This window comes from Protopterus annectens, chromosome 1.part0 (assembly GCF_019279795.1).
Source record: "Protopterus annectens isolate FY-2018-M chromosome 1.part0, PAN1.0, whole genome shotgun sequence".
Taxonomy (NCBI): Eukaryota; Metazoa; Chordata; order Ceratodontiformes; family Protopteridae; genus Protopterus; species Protopterus annectens.
In genome coordinates this window covers 883,271,965-883,289,266 of record NC_056725.1, presented here as the reverse complement: position 1 = coordinate 883,289,266, position 17,302 = coordinate 883,271,965, and the positions used below count along the sequence as shown (strand labels likewise).

Sequence of the window (17,302 nt, the reverse complement as noted above, 5' to 3'; positions counted from 1 at the left end):
ATACCCATTCAAGCAGATAAATATTCATTATGATATATAAAAATGGTTATAAAAACACAAACTGTTAATCATGTCATGCTCTATGCAAGTATATGCATATAGAGGGATGTATGTATATATGCATGGCCAGGACATGAAAGATAAATCTCAAAATCACTTAACTGCACACAGAGATAATTGCAGTAGCAAAATCTAATACACAGTATGAGAAGATAAAATGTATAAGAACTGTAAAGCTACATCAGAAAACTTATAGGCGTCATTAAGAATCTTATTCATATTGTTTTGGTAAAGGTATATGATACCAAACGAGTGTTAAGCAAAAGGATATGTGATTTCTTTATTCAGAAATGTATATGAATACATAAAAAATCTGATGGCACTTACTCATGGAGAATGAAGTCGTATTAGCTCCTAATACATTGCCTCCACTTGTAACTGATGCTGTCACGTTCACTTGTGATTGACTCATATTTAAGACACCGACACCAACCTTTATAGGCATATTACTTTCAACATAGTTGGGATAAGAAATTACATATGTTCCGCTGCAAAACACAACAGTCAGTGTTCATTAATACCTTTGTATATTTGAATGTTTTCCTAAAACTGATATTTTTTTCTTTTTTTGTTTTCTTTTATTTGCTTTAACTAAGCTAAACAGAAACACTAATATTGAAATACCATTGCTCAAATTTCCAAAACACAGTGTAGTGGTAAACAGTATTATTTTATTTTTTAACTGACAACATGATATGTGTGGAAAGGTGTCACTTTTTTATTCAGTTTTGCCATTATGTTGTACTTATTGAGAGCACAGCTTGCAATACCCTTCTAGCAAAAATAAATGAATATGTTTCAGAGGATGGCTAGCATTAGGACAAAAAATACTCAGTGCAGGTTCATTGTTGGATTATTAACATTTGGAATGTGAAGTAACAGAATAATAACTCAAACATAAACCAATGCTTTACTAGCTCTATTAACTTTACATTTAGTCTGTGCAGTACTGCAAAGGCAACCAGCACACATAATTTGCATAATGATACTCTGAGCAGTGCTAAGGGAACCAAATGTTCCAACAGACAAACCAGTATGTGATGTCCTCCTTTTTCATTATGAAAGAATTGAACTTTCTTTTAAGGCACATTGTTTAATATTATATAATATGAGTATATGTATATAATTTCTCTTTTGACATCATCTCAGAAGCACAATATCATATTTCTCATAACACACTGCATCAAAAGATCTTTTTTAGCAGCTGCGCATTCCTCTGGATTTAAGCAATTTAAGAAGACATTACTAAATGTTTTCTTATAAACGTGCAGTACTGCATTTCAGTTAATGACCTAGAGAATACTAGCTGTCCTTTTTAAGTAGTGATCCAAATCTCAATGAAATTGAAGATGGTGACAAAGTTGCTAATGACATACTTAGAATCTCATACTGTGATGTTTCTACAGACAGGTTGTTTGCTCTAATTTCTTGACCACTTTTATGAATGTGTCGTGGGACGCCTCTTTGAACATTTCTCCCAACAATTTTCTAGATAGTTTAGCATTCGTAGAAGCATCTGAGATGGATCCTGTTTGTCAGTTTTAATGTTGAGTGCTGATATGCTGAAAAAAACGCAAACTTTCAGAAAATGCAAAGTAAGAGCAAATAGTGAGCATTGATCCTCACCTTTAAACATCTTTTACTAACTCTGAGTTACCATACCTCCGAGAGAAGAGAACTCCCAGGAATTTAGAATATATGTCTTTTTTTGGCCATTCAGTCTCACCATTACAGTCCTCAATAAAGTGGGCTGCAACATTTGGAAAGGTTACCAACTAAGACATCACTTTGACCTTTGACTTGCACTTTCACTTTTGAACACAATCTTCTTAAACAAATATCTTGTATTCCTTTTCACCATTTTGCCCTCTGCAGTGTGAACAACAATGACCCCTAGCTCACCTTTCTTCTGACCATCTGTGATAAGCATTATATACATCCCAGTTTTGACTTCATTTATCCATTTATACAGATATTCTTAGCTGAAGAAGCACCTCACAAGTTCACAAGATGTTGGTTCAGAGTTCATACTGTCTCAAGAAAATATTATAATTTCTTCATGTGTAATCTTGCTAGCAGAATCGTCAGAATAATGTAAGCAATGTAAACCAGAATTCTGAGTTAATCAGTTGCTATAGTCACTGCTTATAGGGAAAACTTTAAAACATGAAGATAGTATTTTTTCCTGGGGGTTAAGTAAGTCATCATTTGGGAATTCTCTTCCAAGCAAGTTAGAAATATCATCCTGTAAGAAAGATTAAGAGATGAGTGTTCCAGACTGAAATGAAAATTTAAAGTTTTGAAAACGATCTCTGACAAAAAAGCAGAGATTCTTGTCCACTTTAAAAAGATTATTCAAAAATAAGGCAATCATCTAAATAGAGGAAGATATTGAATGCCCTGTAGTCAGGAAAAGGAGATTGTTGGAGCTAGGCATTTTATGAATATCCAACCACGAACAAAAGACAAAAAACTGGTAAAAACAATAAGAGCGAGAAACAAACTGAGCAATATCCAAGGAATAAGATAAAATGAAAAACAGATATTAGCGCTTTCGGAGGGGTCAGTGCCTCTCCTTCTTCAGACAAAATGTAAACCAATTAGTCAACCTTATATAGTGAAACAAATAAGACCAATTAATCAATTAAATCAATAAAAACACATTATCATTCTTTTAAAAAGGGAAATGTTGCTCCTATAAAAAAGTATGTCTGAAGCAATTTTAAAAAAACAACATCTTCTTTAAAATAAAACAAAACTAAAAAGTATGTAAAACCTATTATTAAAAAACCTATTATTAAAAAATCATATGTATGCTATCCTGTATGCCAGTCACGTAACATTTTATTGCCAATCGAACCAGTAGGTGAAATTTGTATAAAACATTCAGATGTTTTACATCATATAGGAATAAGAGTTTGTAAATGCCTATGAATTTAGCTTACAAACACCTTTAAATAAAAATAAGATAAATATTTTTATTTTTACTACTTAATCAGAATATATGAGTACAAAACTTATTATGATAATAATGTATTATGAACGACAACAGCCGATCGAATTATATCTGTTATAAAATATATTAACTATACCGTATCCAAATGACTACTTCTAGTGCATATATAATACTTATTATGATAATAATGTATTGTGAACAACAGTCAATCGAATGATATCTGTTACAAAATATATTAACTCTTCCGTATACAAATAGCTACTTCTAATGTATATATAGTACATTATAACCTTAATCTTAATAAAATAAGAAGCAGACTACCTTCTTAGGGCTAAATATATCAAAATACATTTTATAGAGACATACTCGTTAAGGCCTGGGAACATATGGGCCGGTGTTTTAATTTGCCACATAGTCTTATCTATTTCCAGTTGTAGTTGCCAAGGCCCCCCTCTTTCATCAATTAGTCTTTGTTGTAGTATAGTAAATTTAAACCTATGATCAGGGTAGTCTATGGTGTGCCTAGCTAGGGCATTAGTTGTATCTTTTTTATGAATGGCATATTGATGTTCGTATATATGCTGCTTGATCTTCCTTTTGGTTTTATCGATGTAAAACGCTGCACATTTATCACAACAAGCTGAATAGATCACACCCTTAGTTTCACAATTATACTTGCCATTAATCTCATATGTCTTCTCTCTAATGGTAACCTTAGAAGCTATGCTCAAGTGTCTATACTGTTGGCATGACCCACATCTAAACATTCCATGGTTCCTACTATATAGGTTATTCCTCTTTCTTTCCAGTAAGAGTTTGAGATTAGCTCCTTTTCTATAAGTTATTTTAGGCTTATCTCCTAAAATTCTGAGGAGCCCACTATCCTCAATTATTAGGGACCAATTATTATTTAGCATATCCCTTATTCTAAGATGGTCTAAAGAATAAGTACAAAAGAAGCTAGTTTTAAAATTATATTCCCTATTGGTGACAGACAAATTGTGTTGGTTTTCAGTATTTTCAACAATTTGGTCTGCATTACTCTGCAAAAGGGGCATAAAATGGCTTATATTTCACTTATAAGTAACTTCCAAAACAATATTAGCCACCATAGGTTCAGGGTACCCTCTATTAATAAACATAGAGGACAGGAGCTTACATTCCTCTGCAAAATCAGACTCATCAGGTACCATTCTAGCTGCCCTTACCATCTGCCCCTTGACAACGCTCTTTTCTGATGGTAAGGGTGGCTACTGGTGAAATGAAGGAAGGAATTGGAGTAAGAAGGTTTTCTGTAAATTGTACTTTTATATCTGGAATTTATTGTATCCTTAAACAGATTAATATCAATAAAATTAATGTTGGTGTCATGTAAACTATAGGCAAATTCAAAAAAATCGGTCATTTGTGATATACTAGTAATGAAAGTCAGAACTAAGGCTTTCGGTCCCTTCCAAATCAGGAACATGTCATCTTGGTATCTAGTACACCAAGCGACATTATCCTGGAATAAAACGTTGTTGAATAATAGGGTGTTCTCCCAATGGGCCATTATACAATTAGCGAAGCTACCTCCACAGGGTGACCCCATTGCAACCCCAGTTCTCTGTAGGTATAACTGCCCGTTAAAGACCATATAGTTATTGGTTAAAGCAATCTCCAGTAGAGTTTCTACTAAATAAATAGTTTTCTCATCAATATGTCTTAACGTCAAAAAATCTCTTATTTTTTTTTCTTTGGGCTCTCCCTGACACTGTTTTTTGTACTTTTGTTTCCCACTCTTGTGTTGAAATGTTTTCTTCCTAAAAAAAGGCATACAGCTATATGAGTATTTTCTATAATATTAAGGGATAGGAAACTGAAAAATCTGGTGCAGCACTTGGATGAGTTTTCCCCTTCCATCAAATCTTTTTTAAACTTCTGATGAAGAAATACCAAATAAAACGTCTTTGCCCAAGACAGCTTTAAGCATCTTGGCTTTAACAACTTCAAAAATATTTTGAGTCCAGTACTGGAAATGTGTTTTCACACCCCATCATTACTTAAAAATAACAATTTCATAATACATTGGAGTGGTTAGACGTGTATGTCCTATGTCACATGATAAGTTGATACAGTTAATCTATCAAAGATTGCATTATTACTATTATTAAGTTGATACAGTTAATCTATCAAAGATTGTATTATTACTATTATTACTATGATTATTATTATTATTATTTGCGGTGGTGGTGCTGCGGTAGCGTTGTCGCCTCACAGTAAGACGCTGTCCTGTTCGATTCTCAGCTAGAGCTTCTTCTGCGTGGAGACATGTGCGAATGGGTGTACCTTCGTTGAAGGTTGTGCATCAGGGCTGGTAAACTCGGCACATAAAAATTAACTACCAATCATTAGCAGACCGGAGTTCCGCTGTGGTGACCCCTAACCTGGAAAAGCCAAAAGATGCAACAACATTATTATTATTATTATTATTATTATTATTATATACTAAGTCTATATCTTAAGGTTTTGGCACTAAAGAACTGACAGATGTTACAAGAATGGAGATTGTCAGACACTCCTAAATAAAACAAGCAAGCTGTATGGGAACCTTTATAAGGAATCTGTCTGCCAAACAGGCACTTCCCTTTTCTGTTAAACATAAGAATTATTTTACACAAAATTTCTTGCAAAACTGGAAGGAATGTCCCCCAAGGTGTGCTTATCTGCCCAAATGTTTGAACAAGCTAACTGTCAAAACAATGAAGACACAGCAAAGAACAAAACTGACTGAAGTCTTTAATGGCAAGAAAGTCCTGGATTTTGGCATCCATATATCTGTTTTTATACCAGCACACTCTTGATCATCCACAGATGTCCAATATGCATGGAAGGAACCTAAAAGCTTTTTTATACTGGCCAGACATTCAGTCCTTAGCAGGATATGTGCCTTATAGCTGTAAGTTTAAGCAATGATAATCTAACAGTAAACATCTATAATTCTATCTACTTCAGAGAAAGATTTCTGCACATCTATTTCACATTAGATTTTGAATGTCTAAAATATGAATTTTTGCTTTTCCTTGATTGCACATTTCTAATTTTCCTTCTTAAAATGAATTTTTATTAATTATATTGGCATTTATTCCAAAAAATTGAATACTTTCCGTAGACAATCTAATAGGCATTCTTTTATTATGAATACATTTTTACACCAAAACAACATTGCCTACTGAAATCCCATATCTTTACAAACTGAAATGTGCTTTCCAGCTGTTTCAGTCCCTTTATCATAAATGTGGTCCCAACATTTGCCAGTACATAAGGTAAATAGTTTTTCATGCCAGTTTGAATTTTACAAATCATTAATTATTTCAGTACAATCACGACTGGGGAATTTTCATAAATTTTGACACAAGTTCTAACTGTAGCAACAACAGTCAGTTCCCAGCTAAGTTCCAGTCGACCTGAACTGCCTAACCCTGGACATTAAGTGGCATTTATGGCCTTAAGTTAATGTTTACCCAAGCAACATCTAATATATTGAATTATCTAGTGCTTTGGCCAATAGCCTGGTTTTAGCCTAATTTTTTTACATGATCAATAAATGGCACCATGAATTGCATTAAGAAAAAGCCAAGTTTAATTGGTCCATAGTTTGTAAGGACTCCTTTCTGTCATGCTTTAGTCTATGTGAGCATTTGTGTGTTACTGTCAATGTGTTCTTCTGATTGTGTATGTGTGTGTGCGTGCGTGCGTGCATGCTTTTTTGTGTGTGTGTGTGTGTGTGTGTGTGTGTGTGTGTGTGTGTGTGTGTGTGTGTGTGTGTGCGCACGTATGCATGTGTGTGCATGTGCGCGTGTGTCCGTGTGTGTGTCTTGCTACAGCAACCAAAGATGCCAGTCTAAGTGCTCTCATCTTACAATCTTGTGGCATGGAACACAAGTTGGAAACAGTTAGCCAGGAATATGCCTTCATAACAGACAGTGTTTCACTTTCTGTAAATGTGGAGCCTCAGCACCACTAAGTCAAGAAAATAGTGAGAAACCCTAATTAGTGCTGACTTCCATACCTGTATGTTGTAAATGGATATTGTGAAATAAATCTTACATTATGAGACTGCCTTCATTTATATCCATAATGTTTTATTATGCTTCATACAGACTAGGCCTTAGAGGCAAGGGATGTGTACAGTCTAAGACAAAGCCAAAATTAACTCTTAGGCTATTTAATCTGAGGAGCAAGCCCCCTCAGTGTGAACATGGATAGAAATACTACTCATTAAAGTCAACTTAAAAACACTGTTTTTGCAGAATTTTGGCTTTTGCACTTCATTGACTTAGTCCTACTTAAACAATTAAAAATCATAAAACAGGTATGCTGCTCCCATGACTAGGCCTCACCTAATAGTGGGAGTTATATCTTACTTATCTCCTGCACCTCAGAGTACTGAATACATTTTCTGTAGAAAGAGTCCAGATCTGTTGCCCAGTAGGAGAAGTACGTCTGTGAATCCTCAGCTTTTTCTTTGAGTGTGCTTAGAAATTTGCACCATATAGTGGAATTTACAAAGGAAATGTTCCATCTGAGTCACCAAAACCTAGATCACTATTCAGATGGACCACTTAAAGTGAAACTTTAGTCTGTCTCTACCATGGCAAGCACTGCAATGAGAATGGCCTTTAATGCAGCAATAGGTTCATCTACAGTTGTGCCATCTGATTGTTTCTGTCTGTAGGCATACCCTGCCTCATTTTAATTAATTCTTTAAGGATATCAAGGCAACATTTATGAAGTTCTGCTTCATGTCCCTGAAAATTTTCAACCTGAAGATAAGAGGACATCTGGAGAGGAAGAGTTTGATTGCAGTATTAAACCTAGTAATGTCTCTCAGTGTGGCTCTAAGATTAGCCTTATGACATTTCTAGACATTTGATATTGGCTGTCTATATTTATTTATATTTATTTATTTATTTAAGTTTGATGACCAGGGAATTCTACTGGGTCGTAACAAGCCTGTTTTCAGTGGAGGCCCGGGGAGAAAAGCTCCAAGAATTACAGTTAAATGATTAAATGTTGCAAAAAAACACAAATAATATGCACAGAAAGTTAAAACATATTTACATAAGAATAAAGAATTTGTCATAAGATCATAGAGTGCATATAGACATATGGTTACAAGCCCTTAGCAGCTAGGTAGACTGAACATTTACAAAATGCATAAACATTTTGTCAGAGATCTTAGCAAGAACATTTGTAAACATACAGCTGCTAGATCTTAGCAGGTTATGTGCAACAAATTTTTGTGAGGAGAAAAGTATTTTTATATATGTAAAGAAAGGCATAGTAAAATGGATAGTAGAGAGAAAATTCAGTCCCTAGTAGGGGATAGAAAGTTTAGGTATTGATGAAGCAGTAGTAGTGGTTTAATAGGAGATGATTTCAGTGGAAAGTAATGAGAGGTGTATTAGAGGGGTTTATGTTGGCGCATGACATGGGCATTCCCATTTAGCTGATAGATGAGGGGCAAGCTGAGATTTGCATTTCATATGATTAGGTAGGTTGTGTAGGTGAGGGGAGAGAGAGTTCCACTGTTTAGCTAAGGAGAAGGAAGGACATTAGTAGTTGGCCAGGTGGTCGTGATGGTTTGTGGACCTGAAGGAGATTTTGGTTTAAGGATCTGAGTGAGTGGTTGGGTATGGAGGTTTTTAAGAAAGTAGCAAGAGATGGGCAGTCGGCAGGTTTAAAGATGAGCTTCTGGGCAATGATGAGTTGTAGGTAACTGAGATAGTTGTGTATTTCAAGCCAATTGAGGGTGAGGAGGGAGTGGCAGTGGTGGGATGAGTCCTTTGAATTGCTTGCAAATTTGCAGATTTTGTGGTAGCAGCATTCAAGTTTGGATCATAGGCCGAGTTGGAGATTGGTGAATAGAGGGCCACCATACATAAGGGAGAGAAGCAGGAAGGTGAATGCAAGGGGTGACAAGTAGAAGGGTGAGGAAGCACATTTTGTCTGTAGAGGAGACCTAAATTTTGGTGAGTTTTCTTAACTGCGGAGTTGATGTGAGTATCAAACTTTCGTACTTCATCAACGATGATGCCGAGAAGCTTGGTGTTGGGAACAATTTCAAGGGTGGTGTTGTTTTGGCTCTGTATTGTGAAGGAGGTTGTGTCAATAAAAGAGTTTTTGGTAGGGCAAAAATCATTAGTTTAATGATTAGTTTAACATTTAGAGATAGATGGTTGGACTTCATCCTGAATTCAGTTGTGGAGATGGTCAATTGGGTTTTTGCTAGGAGATCAGAGGGGGAGAAGGCTGAGCAGATGATAGTCAAGTCATCTGCATATTGGATGACAGATGATTCTGGGATGGAGTGGGGAAAGTTGTTAATGAATAGGTTAAAGAGTAGAGGGGCAAGAATGGAGTCTTGCGGGATGCCTGTGGGTGTAGGTAGGAAGGGGGAGGTTGAAGTTTTCCATTGGACAGCTTGTTGGCAGTTTGACATGTAGCTGGAAAACCAGGCAATGGTGGCAAGAGAGAGATGTAGGATAGAGAGTTGGGATATGAGTAAGGTGTGGGAGATGGTGTCAAAGGCCTTTGACAGATCTATGAAGAGTGTAGATATGAACTTGCCTGAGTCACATTCCAGGTTGATGGTTTCTAGAAAGGAAAAAAGTGCAGTCATGGTACTGTGGCTAGGGCAGAAGCCGTGTTGGGTAGAGGATAGGAGATTGCTTTGGGTTAGGTGAATCATGAGTTGTGCTTGAATGGTTTTCTCTAGTATTTTAGAGATGGGGAAAGGATGGCAATAGGCCTGAAATTGGTGGTGTCAGTGTTTTTGCCAACTTTGTGGAGGGGGATGATGTAAGTGTGATGCCAGAGAGAAGGGACATATGATTCTTGTATGGATCTATTTATATGAATTAAGATGGGATAAGCGATGCTATCTTTATAGTGCTTGTGGGAATGGGAGTAAGGCAGAAATGTGTGGAAGGAGGTAGGTGTTTGTGGTCAAGGTTGGTATAGGAGAGGCTGGGGCTGAATGTGATGTGTGGGAAGGAGGAAGATAGATTGGCAATGCAGTAAGTGAAGACAGAGTTGAAGTGGGTGGCTGTATCAAGGTCGGAAAAGTTGGGATTTGGGCAGGGGCATTATTTATTACCAGGGTGCATAATGGATGAAATGGAGTCCCAGAATATTTTGGGACTGGTTGAGTGCAGGGACTGTAGCTTGGCATAATGTGCTTTGCGGTCTTTATTTATTAGTTAATTAATAATTATAAAACCATGCTATGTACAACCTACTGAAAGATTTCATCTTACACCTTACATGATGGACAGTGCACCTGTGCTGACAGGACCTTTGTCTACTGCAGCTTAAGATACATTATTTTTTGTTTGAAGGTTGTGCGTTAGGCCCGGCAAGCCAGCACGTAAAAATCTACTGCCAATCATTAGCGGACCGGAGTTCCGCTGTGGCGACCCCTAACCGGGAAAAGCCGAAAGAAACAAACAATACTGTTCATTATATTGTCTTAATTGTCACTTTTGTCTACATATTAACAACGAAGCAACACAGAGAGAAATACTTAGCTTCAACAACTCACAGCTAGATGAATAAAGTGTTATTGGCAGAGTATGTGTAGCTTTAATGGTTACAGATGTACTGCAAGATCCCCAGAATTAATATTGAGTTTATTTTGATTTAACATCACCCTCATTCTTTAGCTTCACTCATGCCTTCCACTCTGACCCAGAAATTGAAGCTTCTTGATCCTCATCAGTAATGCATGCCATTTACTAACCCTGATCCCACCACTGAATCCTAAAACTCCCTCGCAGCAACAGTACACAAGCTTTCCTTGGAACCACAGACTCAGATTTTCTTTCCCCTTCCCCCAAATAATTACAAGCATGCACAGTGTTGACATAACAATTCCTACCTCGCTCTCTCTCTCTCTCTCCCACTCTCTCTGTTTTCAATGCAGAGTTGAAATACTGTAAACATACACCTCTGTATCTGCTCATGTTTTCTTTTACACTGTATCTTCATTTTTCTTTTCTTTGTTGCATTATATTTTTGAAATTATATCTCTTGCGTCATTATTTCCTATGCAGATCTGTAGTGCTCTGAATGTTCACCTCTTTTGTTTACACTGCATTTTCATTGCTCTTTTATTTGTTTTTTTTTTTTCTTTTATTTATTTATTTATGTTTTACGTCGTATATTTTGACAATATCTTCTGGGCAGGGTTAAAAATAGTCCAATAAGATCAGTGGTCTACACTGGTGTTCAAGTAGAAAATAAAGTTTGTTTTAGATGCCCTGAATGTAAGAAGGCAATTCCTAAGCCAAACTTCAAAAATAATTTGATTTCAATGCTCATAACAGCAGTGCAATTTGAACATATTGTTATGGATATTGTTGGCCCACTGGCAAAATCCAGCAATGGGCATCCACGCATTGAATTATGCAACTAAGTACCCGCAGGCTATCAGGCTAGTCCCTTCTGTAAGGTTAATGTTAAATCTACAGCCAAGGAGTTTATCTTATTATTTTCCAGAGCAGGGATACTCGAAGAACCGCTCACTGATCAGAGAACGCCATTTATGTCCTGCAAAATGCAAAAAGTGTGTTAATACTTTAAGCTTCAGCAATTAAGAAACTCAGTGCACCATTTCTTGACAGATCAGTAGAGCATTTGACCAAACATTAAAATCCATGCTGAGAAAAGTTATTGATGTATTGATTCAAATGGTAAGAATGGAAACAGTTCAGGTGTGTTAGGAACACAACATAAAGGTAGATGTTCACTGCTGTAGTCCTCATTCTTGGAATATTGTGTAATGCAGGTAGCCTACAGCTGAACAGTCTTCCAAAGCTCTTCTCTTCTGCCGATGTCATCCTCATTCTCCACCTCCTGGCAAAGGACACTGGTAGTACAAAATGTGTGCTGGCTGACGTCATCTTCTCTTGCACTGGCAGAAACAGAGGAGAAATCCCTGGTCGCAGAACAGGGTGAATCAAGTAGGAACTTTAACATTGGTCAAGGTAACCCCCAAGGTGTCACAATCCCAAAACTCCAAAAGATAACATTAACCAAAACAGATGTAAAGATATGGCATGGTAGCAACAAGAGGGATGTGGTGAATAGGAAAGGATTGCTACCCCAACCCTAGAAGAAGACAGGGACCATATGAAAAGTCAAAGTGGAAGGTGGAATAGAGCTTGGACTGCAACAATGAAAGTACTTGAAAATCTACATGTATGATAAGTTCTGAACACAACTCTCCCACGTTCATTGTAGTTCATTATTCTAGTAATCATTCTACTGAAGATTCCCTAAGCAGTGAGGTGCGGGGAGTTGGATGAACTACTTGGAAATTAGTCCTTGCAGGGCAGCAGAAGCAAATACTGATCTTGCCCTGGAAGCAACTCATAAGATATCGTGTTTGCGAAGAAGTGCACAGAGGACCAGGTGGCTTCTTCTAAAATGACCTGGGTGAGGCTCCTCTCAAGAAAACTGTGGTGGCAGCTGTAGCTTCAGTATAGTATGCTCTAAAGAGGCCTGAGACTTTTTTCTCATTGTGCTGATAGCAACCATAATGCAATACCCCAGCCAATAAGAAAGGGTTTGTTCATTAACAAGCGTATCCTCCTTCCCTTTTAAGGAACAGACATACAGCAAATCACATCTTCTGAACTCTTTTTATTCTATGAAAGTAAAATCTCAGCTTCCTGTGCATATTCAGGGAATGCAGGGTCCATTTTCCTGAATTCTGAGGTATAGGAGAAAGTATGGCACTGGGAACTGAATTGTCTGGTTGAAGGTCAGTTGAGTAACCACTTAGGCATAAAGGAAGTACTAGTTTGCGGGACCACTCTGTCTAAATGGAATGCTAGAAACAACACTTTTGACATTAGTGCCTGGAGTTCTGAAAGAAGTCTAGCAGAGGGGACTGCCATGAAAAAGAACATATTTTAAGAAATAAAATGAATAGAGCAAAAGACTGCTAGCTCAGAGGGAAGTAGTATCATCTTTGCTAGCATGTAATAAAGGTCTCATGGTAAAGCCATTTGTTTGTTGGATAATCTGAGATGAATGCCTCCCCTAAGTAATTACTTATCTGAAGGCCTAGAAAACATAGGGAGTTCCATAGACAGACAACTGAAATAACATAAGCCTGAACTTTTATAGATATGTAAACTAAGCCTGATTTGTAGAGGTCTGACATGTATTCCAGGCCCAGTGCCACTTAACATTTCTGGGGTCAAAGTCCCTTCAGGAACAGCAGAAGAACCATTTCCACTTCATTGGGTATGATTGTCTTGTACTGAGCTACCTAGCCTCTTTATTATTGTTTAGAATACCCTCTAAATATTTATGTTTGCCTGGGATTGGTTTAAAATAATCCAGGTCTACTCACTGCCTGTTCAAATGAGAGACAAACAGTTCTATCTCTGGTACAACTCACCTGCTGGTCAGATCTAAGGATCTACCAGTGTTTCCCTATATAGCATCTGTTTGTGAGTGTCTGTATACACCCTGCTCAGTTTGTCTGCTATCACATTCTGATCTGAAGGAATGTATATGGCATTCAGAGATATTAATCTCTTTACTGTAATTTCACATGTTTGCAAAGCTAATCTGCACAGCAGGTAGCAGTGGGTCCATCTTTACTTGTTTATGTACCACATTATTGTAGTGTTGCCTGTACTTGTAAGATTTCCCATATATGGAAGGGGCCAAGACTTTGATTGTGAAAATGAGGGACATTGTTTCCTTGATGCTATGTTTTATCCTCATCCTCTGCTGCCTAGTCCCTTGAACCTGGAGGATCTTCATATTTGCTCATCCTGCCACATCTGAGAAGCCTGCTGTCAAGGTCATAGTAAGTTTCAGTGACTGAAAGGAGACATTGCTGGGTCCAGCATGAGATTTCCTTCCTTATGCGTATCAGCAAGGTACACTGGTTTCTAAATGCCTGAGGTGTTGATTCCAACTGTTTTGCTCACACAATTGAAATTTTCTCCTATGGAGGCATACCAAAGGCACCATCAAAATGCATGCTGCTATATACACTAGTTGTGACTTTTTTTCCTTTCTGGAAGAATTTGATAAACAAATCTGACAGTATCTCTGGTTTCTCTTGAGGAAAGAGGGTTCTACGCTGAACAGTGTCAAAACCTGCTGCCAGGAAAGGTAACTTTCTGAGTGAGAGTAAAAAAGGATTTCTTCCTGTTGACTGTCAGGCCCAATTCTGTGAAGCACTTTAGAGTGAAGTTCATGGCATTCAAGGCACCCTGGTAAGACTCTGCTAAAATAAAGCAATTGCTAATGTAAGGAACATCATAACTGTCCTTTGTCCTGCAAAAAGCTATCACTAGACATTTTGTGAATGCTCTGGTGCAATGGATAAACAGAAGGACAATGTAGTAAACTGATAATGGCTTCCTTCTGCTACAAATCTTAGGAATTTTCTGAGTTGCTTGCTTACTGGGATGTGAAAATAAACATCCTCCAAGTCCATGGTAACCATAAAGGCTTTTTGAGGAATCAGTGGTAATAATCTTTGCAGGACAAGTATTTTTAATTTCCTCAATTTTAGAAACTGGTTTAGATGATACAGAGAGCACCATGATGGGTCTCAAGGACCTTCTTTTCTTAGAACCAGGAATAGTCTAGTGTAAAAACCTGTTCTTCCCTATGGCTCTTGTCATTAACATGTCTCTGAAAGTCTGAGTGATGAATTGAGTCTGTTCTCATAGAATTGGTGGAATACCTCTGAACTAAGGTCTTTCTAAGGCACGGAAATCATCTCTTTCACTATAATGCTTAGCACACATCTGTCATGAACAAATACTTCGCAGTTTTTTACAAAGACAGACAAATACCTTTCAGGTTTGGGGAGATGAAGATGATGAGGAAGAGAGCATTAAGGTTGGGGTGGTCTTGGAGGGAGGGGAGCTGCTATATTGAGTCATGGCTGATACCTCAGGGATTCTCAGCCATGTGGGCCCCAGGCTTCTTTTTGAGTTTTGCTTGCTGCACCTTTCTGTACTTACCTTTTTCACCCTTGCCATGTCTGCTTGACTGCTCTCTAGGGTCTGAAGGCCAGGTCTTAGCTGAGAATTTCCAGCAGTACAAAGGCAGAAATTTCAAAAAAATCTTCCCCAAATATTGGGTAGCCCTGCCCTTTGCCTCCATATTTTTGTACCTCTTAAATGGTGGGGGGAGGAAATTCCTGTTTAATAGAGTATTAAGATCCTTGACTTCACATTGCCCTACAGTGGGGAAGCCTTCAGTCAGGCATGCCTACTAATGTCTGACCCCATTGCTGCTGAATTGCAGGATACAGCCACAACATCATAGCTACATTTGTTAGAGTGTCTGACTGCTTGATAAAAGAGCTAACATAGGCCCAACAACTCTTGTTTCGGGTCTTTCTCCTCAGCCCCACAGTGCTGGTCCTCAAGGGCGCCCGCAGGCAGGTGCAAGGGGGTGCACTTGCACCCCCCTGGAATCGGCTGACTAGATAATTTCAAAAAAGTTTTTTTTTTATTTTTTTTTTTATGTGCGTTCCTCTTTAAGAAGTCTGTGCTAACAGTCCAGTCGCGTGTGTGCTGACATCATCGCTCTCGCTTAGAAGTTTGTGAGCGGGAACTTAGACTGATGATTCAAGCGGGAACAGAAGATGGGGGAATAGCAAGCGGGATCGGAAGATGGGACCTGGAATAGCAAGTAGGATCGGAAGATGGGACTTGGAATGGGAGTAGACGGACGGAAGATGGGACACTTTCAGGTGTGTGTGTGTGTGTGTGTGTGTGTGTGTGTGTGTGTGTGTGTGTATGAACGTAATGTATTAAATTGTTTTTATTCTGAGATCTCAGTCTGTGCAATGCCTAATGACAGAGGGCTTTCATTTCGTCAAGAAACATATGTTTGTTGTTTATTTTACTGTCATGATAACCAGGTGATCCACTTGTTGCGATCTTCCATTTTTAAAGCTGCTTTGCCTATATATGCCTGTTATCGTTAGGATTTCTACATCTCCCATAAATCTTCCTTATCTGCTGGGAGTTATTTTATTATTTTTTGTTTTGTCTGTCTCTTTCTTGCAATAATTTTTACAGCAAATAAAATAACCATCTGCCATTATTATTTATGAGAAATCATTATGTTAATATGTGCATTTGATGTTATATGTCCACTTAATCACATATTTCTTTCACCAAGTGTCACCCACATCCTAACAACCATGCACAGCCACATACTTGTCTATTCCTCATATTTATGTTGGTAAAATTGTCTAAGTGCTTGAAAAGGGTGGCCAGCAACTTTAAAGGTGTCTACTTAAAGTTGCCTGTGGCTAGAAATCTTATGGTCTACGTGGTTGCCTAGTATTGTCCCTATGTTGCAGAGTGCTGGAACTTTTCATATGTTCAATGATAATATTCCTCCTTATCAAAACATCTAGGATAACTCAGTTTTCCTGACACAGTAGCTGAGGTTTATATGAATTGACTAGATATTTAGCGCCTATGTTTCATGATCTTTAATATTTCATACATTTATTTTCTCACTATCTTCCTGTAAAATGTCTTTCTTCAAACATGTTCTTGCTGTATAAAAAACTTGTCTTGATAAATTACTGCCAATACTACCTTAACATCTTTCAAGAATAAAAAAAAATGAAAGAAATCTAGCTGCTACAGCACCAGAGTATGGGAAGTCTCTGGGACAGGAATCTATCCCTCCAGCATGTCCTGTTTATTGTGGTGACAATGTTTAGGTCCCTAGAGCGTGTAGCTCGAAGGGATTGGGATTTCTTTAGGTGTAGCATGTCCAACAGTTCAGGGTTTGACATAGCTTTATATGTTAGGCAGAGATCACCTCAAAGTAGGCGATATGCTATGGAGTAAAGCTGGAGTTTTTTGAGGTGGTCAGTGTAGGGCATTTGTTTGAGGCCAGTAATCCTTTTGTGAGGTACCTCTGTGGCCTTTCCAGCTGCTGCAGATGTCTTGTGAGGTACATTCCAAAGGGGTGCTGTACTCTATAATAGGTCTAAAGAGTGTCGAGTAGAGGGGAACAATGACCTCTTGTTTTCCTGGATGAGAACCCTTTTATGATGTGGTGTGCCACTTAGAAGGACTTCCTGACTACTATGGCGATGTGACTATCAAAGGAGAGACTACTGTCCACCTGGGTCCCAAGGTCTCTTATCACACATTCAGTGTTAAGTAGATTGCTGCCTATGTGGTAGTTCATGGGTACAGAGTTTTTAACAAAGGGGATGACACTGCACTT

The 17,302-nt window shown here is 37.8% G+C and overlaps 1 protein-coding gene across 2 annotated transcripts in view; it reads right to left on the bottom strand.

The window, feature by feature from the left end:
* Positions 1-17,302, bottom strand: part of LOC122795620 (CD109 antigen-like) — a 647,366-nt gene that overhangs the window by 618,035 nt on the left and 12,029 nt on the right. For both annotated transcript variants that reach the window (XM_044063888.1, XM_044063895.1), the window contains exon 2: positions 388-548. In XM_044063888.1, coding sequence (XP_043919823.1) covers positions 388-548 — 161 coding nt within the window. The remainder of the gene's footprint in view (positions 1-387; positions 549-17,302) is intronic.